The sequence below is a fragment of the Bubalus kerabau genome, chromosome 2 (genome assembly GCF_029407905.1).
Source record: "Bubalus kerabau isolate K-KA32 ecotype Philippines breed swamp buffalo chromosome 2, PCC_UOA_SB_1v2, whole genome shotgun sequence".
Classification (NCBI taxonomy): Eukaryota; Metazoa; Chordata; class Mammalia; order Artiodactyla; family Bovidae; genus Bubalus; species Bubalus kerabau.
The window spans coordinates 21,704,977-21,713,521 of record NC_073625.1 but is presented as its reverse complement, the minus strand read 5'-3'; the positions used below and the strand labels follow the sequence as shown (position 1 = coordinate 21,713,521).

The 8,545-nt window shown below is 49.9% G+C and overlaps 1 protein-coding gene across 1 annotated transcript; it reads right to left on the bottom strand.

The window, feature by feature from the left end:
• Positions 1-7,246: 7,246 nt before the first annotated feature.
• On the bottom strand, positions 7,247-7,938 carry LOC129644387 (histone H2B type 2-F-like). The gene is made up of 2 exons (XM_055570048.1): positions 7,580-7,938; positions 7,247-7,289 (listed from the first exon to the last, which is right to left on the bottom strand). The coding sequence occupies exons 1-2, from the start codon at positions 7,936-7,938 to the stop codon at positions 7,247-7,249; spliced, it is 402 nt and encodes a 133-aa protein (XP_055426023.1).
• Positions 7,939-8,545: the final 607 nt, after the last annotated feature.

Genomic DNA, 8,545 nt, shown 5'->3' with positions numbered 1-8,545 from the left:
TGGCCATTTTCCGGGGGCGGGGGTCTCTGTTATATGTACTTCCGGGTAGGTGTGCTGTAACTTAGCCGACTTCTCTAGTCATTTACCCCCTCGCTTATACAAGCGGCTCTCTTAAAAAAAAAAAAAAAGCAATAGACTCTTCAGGTATTTATTTCACTCAGCACAAACAGCTCACAAACAGAAATCTAGGCTTACAAAAGCATTTGGGGAAATGCTACCTTTAAAATCTTTGAACTGCCAGACATGTGTCCCTAATGGATAAGAAGCATATTGTATGTAATTTAACTGCCACCCTCTCTTTTCTATTCTACATTTCTCTTTCCAGATAAAGGGCCTCTCCTCACATCCCCTTATCTTTGCCTAAAGCCTCCCCTCTGGAAGAGGCATGAAGAGAATGAATGTGGTTGCAACAACAGGGAGAAAAAAATGTTTTTAACATACATGAAGCTGAAGGGCTGAGGTTTTCAGTTCAGACTCCCGTTGCTACTTCCACATCCCTGTCCCCATGAAGTGCATCAGTATAAACCGCTGGGACCGTGGGAGGAGTTAAAAAACGAGGTGTCAGACTGGGATTTCCCAACCTGATCTATAAAGGGAGACCAGGATTCCACCAAGCCGGGAAGAGACCTCTGGACTTGACAAATCCTTCAAATTAATCCTCTCTACGAAAGGGCTTATCATCTACTCATCTGACTTTTCTTTTTCTTTTTAGCATTATCTTTAGTACCTGCTTTTCTCAGGTATAAGAAGCTGCTTGGAAACCTTCAGAGGCTCATGACGCATAGGGGTTGGGGAGGCGGAAGAGAGGAGCAGATTCCAAGGTAGAGAGACCCAGTTCTATGACTCATTGGATGATACTTCTCCATAAGATCAGATGCTAAAGTAGATGGTTAGTGCTTCCGGTGGCTAGGATGAACTCTGTACCCCAGCCAGGACTTTCAGGCCCACACTGCAGTGCCTAAGAATTACGTCCGTTTATGTGCAGGCTGAGCGGCTGGCCTGAGGTATGTGTGTTTGTGGGGTGGGGGATGGGGAAGGTCACACTGTTGTTATCCATCCTGTAATCCTGTAACCTACATCCTGTTACTTAATCTTCCATCTACGACTACCCCTTTGATACCACTAAGTCCTGGTAGTTGGGAGAAACAGGACATGATTAGTGGGGAAATTCAGTGGGATCAGATTTTTAGGACGCTACTTCTTAAACTGAGTATCTGTCTCCGTGTCAAGAGACAGGAAGAAGAAAACTGTCACCCAGACGAAGGGTCAGGGTAGGCATGAAGGGACTTCAGGTATACTAGACTCTGGAGGGGCTTTGGGAGAGGAACGCAAGTTTTCTGTCTGTACATACAATGTAAGCATTGCTGGAATTTTTTCAGGGGGTGGTGGACTTTGAAAATCTTCCAGAATAAGATCACCTTGAGCCCTCTCTGTAAAATAAAGCTGGGACTTGTTCATGGGCTAGGGCGGACCCCAAACCGTTTCCTGAAAAAAATTCCTGGCTTGGCCTGCTAGTGGTTTCCCCTTCCACAGTGCTCAGCTATTTCTAAAGTCCATGGTTTGTTGCTGTCGTTCAGTCGCTAACTCAGGTCCGACGCTTTGTGACTCCACGGACTGCCGCACGCCAGGCTTCCCTGTCCTTCACTACCTCCTGGAGTTTGCTCCGACTCATATCCATTGAATCAATGATGTCCATGGACTGTCCCTCAATTAATGACACAGAATAGGGTCTCTCTAAGCCCATGAACAGATGCCTTTAAGTCTTATCCAAAGGATAGTGAGAAAGAGTTCCCTGTGAAGGGTTATTGCAAAATTATTCAGTCCATCACTCTTTTCGGTACTTTGAGTTCTTTCTTGGGATACAGCCAGACATCAGAAAAGTAAATACTTAAGACACTTAATCCTTAGGTTCCCCCACAGAGCTGTGTTTTCATTGGGGAAACCCCGAGAGGAGAACAGGACAGAGTTAGGCATTTGGTTTGGATCTGCTTGGGTTGTGGAGCTGAGGCCCCTCCGTCTGCTGGGTCCACTTGAAGAGACCCCGCATTAGAAAAAGCTTCCATAGTGGCTCAGACAGTAAAGAATCCACCTTCAATGCAGGAGACCCGGGTTTGATCCCTGGGTGGGTGGGAAGAGCCCCTGGAGAAGGAAATAGCAACCCACTCCAGTATTCTTCGGAGAAGGCAATGGCACCCCACTCCAGTACTCTTGCCTGGAAAATCCCATGGAGGGAGGAGCCTGGTGGGCTGCAGTCCATGGGGTCGCTAAGAGTTGGGCACGACTGAGTGACTTCACTTTCACTTTTCACTTTCATGCATTGGAGAAGGAAATGGCAACCCATTCCAGTGTTCTTGCCTGGAGAATCCCAGGGATGGAGGAGCCTAGTGGGCTGCCATCTATGGGGTCGCACAGAGTCGGACACGACTGAAGCGACTTAGCAGCAGCAGCAGCCAGTATTGCCTGGAGAATTCTTTGGACAGAGGAGACTGGTGGGCTACAGTCCATGGGGTCACAAAGAGTCAGACACAACTGAGCGACTAACACCCGGAACTCCTAAGGGCTGCAGAAAGACTTTCCTCCACCGAGTCTGCTCCCAGAACTGACTTTCTGTTCCCTATCCTTGTCTTTTGAGATGGGAATCTTCAGAGTTCAACCTGAAACTCCGCAGAAGCAGTCCATGTCCCCTCCTGCCTGCCTGATGGTACTGCTTCACTCCTCAGACCTCTGCACCTTCCCTCTGTCTCCCTCCTTCCGCTGTATCAGGGGCTCAGGTTATAAACTGCCTCCACCTTTGCTGGATCGCAGAAAGTCCTAACAAGCAAACTGCTTAATCCGTTTCGGAGACCAATGATCCGAGTTATAAAGTGGCCAGGCCCTGTGTGTCAAGGCTCCTCTCCTCCCAGAAGCCTTTCACACTCCACTTCTCAGGATACTGACAAGGGACGTGCGTGTGTGCTAAGTTGCTTCAGTCGTGTCCGACTCTATGCAACCCTGTGTACTGTCTCCCGCCAGGCTTCTCTCCATGGGATTCTCCAGGCAAGAATACTAGACTGGGTTGCCGTGTCTTCCTCCAGAGAATTTTCCTGACCCAGGGTGCTCACCCATGTCTCTTCTGTCTGCCTGCAGTATCAGGCAGGTTCTTTATCACTAGCGCCCTCTTGGAAGCCTGCTGACCAAGGCGGGGGTGGGGTAGGGGGGTGTTTCTATTTAAACTAGTAACTCTGAACAGCTTACCACTCTCAGCACAGACTCCTGCAAATGTAAAAGTATAGATAAATGTTTGTTGAATGAAAAGCAGATCGTGAAGAGAAGACACTGAAGCTTTGACTCACAGTTTGAAAATTCTCTCCACATGAATACTAGAGTGGGTAGCCTTTCCCTTCTCCAGGGCATCTTTCCAACCCAGGGATAGAACTGGGGTCTCCTGCATTGCAGGTGGATTCTTTACCAACTGAACCATCAGGGAAGCCCCCCAGATCAATATTTGCATGCATTTGCAGTCACTTTATGGGTGTGTGACCCTGGAGAAGGAAATGGCAACCCACTCCAGTATTCTTGCCTGGAGAATCACATGGACAGAGGAGCCTGGTGGGCTGCCGTCCATGGCATCACAAGAGTCTGACATGACTGAGTGACTAAACCACCACCATGGGTGTGTGAAGAGCAGCAAAACATACGAATCGCTTGACACCCACGTTCTCAGCAGTGAGGGCAGACAAGAGCTCCTGCCTTCCTATTTCAGCTCACACACTGTGCACAAGCATTCTTTCTGGAGTCTATTTCATGTCATGTTTGTTTCACTGTGTGAGTGATTCTGCTGTTTAAAACGGCTCCCAAGTGCTGCGCTCTGCAGTGCTGTCTGGTGTTCCCACGCACAGGAAGATGTGCTTTAAAAGAGGAAAATTCATGTGTTACGTAAGTTTTGTCCAAGCATGAGTTACACTGCAGTTGGTCTTGAGTTCAGTCTTAGTGAGTGAGCAATATATATTAAAATAATGTTTCTGTAAACAGAAATACAAAACATAAGGTTATGTATTGATCTGTTAACAAAAATGTGGCCAGAGGCTTGCAGGAACTTCACCCTGTATTTCCCTAGGGGCAGTGGCTCAGTATTGCTGATTTAGTGTTCCTGGTGACTTTACAGAACATAAGGGCCACAAATAACGAGAACCCATTCCATTCAACTCTGCGTTTGTAATGTGAAAACAGCCACAGACAATATGCAAGCAATGAACACGCTGCGTTCCTATAAAATTTCACGTATGGGCAGGGAAACTTGAATTTCATATAATTTTCATAGGCCACAAAATGTTCTTCTTTTGATTATTTCCCCCACAACCATTAAAAAAAAAGTGTAAAAACCAGTTTTAACTGGCTAAATGTACAAAAACTGGTGACAGGCTGGAGTAGCCCATGGTCCATGGGGCTAAATGTACAAAAACTGGTGACAGGCTGGAGTAGCCCATGGTCCATGGGGCTACTATTCCACAAATCCCCCTGCTTTGGAGCCAGCTCATGGTAGGTTAGAGAGACCCACATCTCCTTCCCCCGGCAAGTCTCTACCATCCCAGGACCATCACTCCGATGGAGTCCAAAGACTCCTGGAGTCCAAGGAGACAGTTCTGAAGCTGGACTTGAGATGGCTGGGTTTGAAAGCTGGTCCTATTACTTCCCAGCTGTTTTACTGGAGGCAACTTCCCTGGGCCTCATATATGCGGCAGCGAGGATCATGGTCATGTCTCCTAGGCCTGCAGTGCAGGTTGAACTGCACCCAGGGGGGTCTGGAGATGAGATTCCTTTACCACCTCCACCACACCCACCCAGACCAGTTAGGCAGCTTGACCTCCACCCTTGAGGTTCCTTGGACATTCATCACCCAAGCGTCACAAAGGGAGCAAGAGGATGTGGACAAATCTCATTCCTTTCTACCCTGCTCACCATTTTCAGGGGTCTCGGAGACCGTGCCACACAACCAATAAAGGAGCAGGAAGGTATTAATATTTCCCTAAAATCTGCAGACCCCATTTCTACCACTTCCCAACTCATCATTTTAGGTGATCCCCAGATTGCCGCAGCCATGCTTAGGCTCAAGTGCTGGTGAGAAACCTCTCAAATGTCAGTGCTTACAGAAGAGGGAAGAAAATAGAAAACTGTTTATTTTCGTGATTTAAAAGATAACATCGCTTTGCTCTTTCCTTTTGTGTAAGGTCAGATGGGAAGAATTCTTTGAAAGTGGCTCCAGAAGACTTTCTCAGATATACATGTATTTAGCAATTTATTTTTTTCACTCAAAATGGATCATTCAGTAATAATAATATCATGGTGATTACTATTATAATAAACAATGTTTCATTTCCTTATCTGTAAAAATGAAGTAATGATTCAGATCATAGCCTGACATTTAAAGTATTTGGCAAGCTGCACAGGAAGGTTGTTATGGTTGGGTTACATCTAAGTAAATGTTGATTTTAAAATGCCATTTTAGTTGACTTTACAAGCAATGGGTGACAAATTAAGTCAGCACTTTTATCGCAAGGAACTCACGGCGCTTTACAGATAAGGTCTCATTGATGCTTGCAGAGTGGAAAAGCATCATTCATGGAACCACAGCCTCAGACCTTAGAGCATCCGGAAGTGCCCTTTTAGGGAGCCTCACCAAGTTGTGAGTCTAAGAAATAGGAAGCCAAGACTCAAGATTGGTGACCTTTCGCGTCTTGGATCCAGGAAGGAGAAGGAGGTGCCTGCGTCTGGAGCGTCCAAGGTTCCCAGGACTTGGACACCTGGAGCTGCACAGAGGCGGGGGAGGGGGCGGGGGAGGGCGGGGAGGGGTGGGGGAGGCGGGGGGAGGGGGCGCGGGAGGCAGAGGAGCCGCCCCTCCCCTCCGCCCGGGCTGCAGGGGCGGGGCCAGCCAGGGGCACGCGTCAGTCCCGGGCGGCTGGGGGCGCGGCGAGCGCGCAGTCACGTAGCCTCCAGCTAGCCATCCCCCGCCGAGCCAGCCCCTGACCGAGAGGACTCCGAAGGTCAGCGTTTTCAGATATGGGTGTGATGCAGGAAGGAAAACTCCTCCTTTTCCTTCCCTTCGCCGCATCTTCCCAGAAATGGACAGAAAATGGGGATCTGGCACGTTCGTGTACTTGTTATACTTTTCAGAAGCAAAGAAATGTCGTAGAATGAGCAAGTGGCTGCAAGAGCACGAGTTTCTCCGGTTTGGCAGAAAACGAAACGAGTTTGGCCCGAAAGGGACCAGCCCAGTCCCCCTGCCCCACTCCCTGACTTCCTTTCTCACCCCCATCCCCACCCCCACTCCCACCCCCACCCCCACTCCCACCCCCACCCCCACTCCCACCCCCACCCCCACTCCCACAGCCCCGTGGTCCTTACCCCCTCCCCCCGCCGCGCTGTCTGCCCTCGTCTCATTCCGGCCCGTTGCACTGTTTTTATCTGGTGGTTTAGGGCTGTAAACAATGCTTTAAAAACGCCAGAGTTGGGTAGAGCTAAACCCACCTTTGCCACCAAATGAAGGTGTGGGTCTTTTCGCGAGTTGCTTTACGTCTTGGGCAGCAGCGAATGCAGCGTCGCCGATCACAGGTGCGCCGCAGGATGCCGGATTTGTTAGTTACACGCATGGAAGGCCGCTGTGCTCTCGGGCGGAGCCTTCATACGGCTCTAGCCCTGCTTAGAGCCCAGGTTTGGTTTCTGCACCCACTGCTGCCAAAACTGACCAAGAACACCTGCATATTCTTAACCCACCTCACCGCCCCTCCGCCCCCAAGCCTGGCCTGCCCTCCTGTGTCGGCCAAAGGAAATGATTGATTCTCCTTGGACTTGGTGTTTCTTTTAAGGCCACAGGTTTCATTACCGGCCGAGATGGTTTTCAAAATGCTGGTGGGCGGGACTGGAGCCTCCAGGAGAAGGACTCATCAGAAGCATGATATGTAAACCGGTGGAGGCTAGAACACCACTTTCCATCCTGCCTGACTGCCATCGGCCAGGTGGCCTGGCAGGTGTGAGGCCCTGGGACTCCGCAGGGGACAGTTTGAAAGTCTCTGGCCTATAGGTTAAAGGCTCTTGAGTGTGCACGCCTCCAGACCTTTTACAGTCTGCCCTCAACCGGTCCCCATCTCCACCCCTACCCCCACGGTCCTGACACATCGGAGTGTGATGCCCTTCTCCTGTTCCTGTATTCTCTGCTCCAGAGTTGCTTGCTCCCTCATTCCTTGGAGACCTCTTAGTGCTTTTGCATGCTTCAGATGTAGCAGATGTCATCCTGTGATTGGAGGTCACGAGTCCTGAAAACAGGAACTGTGCCTTATTTTTGCAGCGTTTAACTGGTGTTTGGAGAACACTTGAGTCCTCCATTTTGGGGATAGAGTTCAAACTGCTGAAGCTGACACCCTAGAGAAGTGAGTGAAGTGAAGTGAAGTCGCTCATCGTGTCCGACTCTTAGCGACCCCATGGACTACAGCCCACCAGGCCCTCCGTTCATGGGATTTTCCAGGCAAGAGTACTGGAGTGGGGTGCCATTGCCTTCTCCGTTAACAGTGGCTAGGCATATTATATTTACTTGGATCTGGTATACTTGGTGACAGCCTTAGTACCCTCGGACATGGCATGCTTGGCCAGCTCCCCAGGTAGCAGCAAGCTCACGGCGGTCTGGATCTCTCTGGATGTGATAGTCGAGCACTTGTAATGCGCCAGGCGCGATGCCTCGCCAGCGATGCACTCAAAAATTTTGTTGACGAAGGAGTTCATGATTCCCATGGCCTTGGACGAGATGCCCATGTCAGGATGGACTTGCTTCAGCATCTTGTACACGTACACAGAGTAGCTCTCCTTGTAGCTGCGCTTGCAATTCTTGCCGTCCTTCTTCTGGACCTTGGTCACAGCTTTTTTAGAGCCCTTTTTAGGGGCAGGAGCAGACTTAGCCGGTTCAGGCATGTCTATAATGACAACAGCCAACAACACAGAAGGGGAGATGCAAAAAGCAAGATCAGGTAAAAGATGTGGCCTGTAGAGTGATCAGTAGGGGGAGCAAGAGAGCAGAGGACGGAAGAGAAGGTGTGTCTGTGGGGATGGGAGTTTCAACTGCAGGACCCATTGGAGGTCACACTCAGAAGGCGATAGGCATCAGCTTGTGGGGAAGGAGGGAGCAGTGTGGACCTTAGTGAGGAAACTTCCACGCGTTGAGAGGCAGAAAGCATAGACACCTGAGGTGGGAGCAAGGAAAAGGCCAGGTGGCCAATGGGAAGAGAAGAAAAGAGAAGGTGAGGGTGAAGTCGCTCAGTCCTATTGGACTCTTTGGGACCCCGGTGGACTGTAGCCTACCAGGCTTCGTCCATGGGATTTTCCAGGCAAGAGTACTGGAGTGGGTTGCCGTTTCCTTCTCCAGGGGATCTTCCCAACCCAGGGATTGAAGCCGGGTCTCGTGCACTGCAGGCAGAGGCTTTACCCTCTGAGCCACCAGGGAAGCCCAAAAGAGAAGGTGGGAGGGGACAGAGGAACAGAGGAGTGACAGGTGTTACATGATCCACTGAAGGACTGTTGG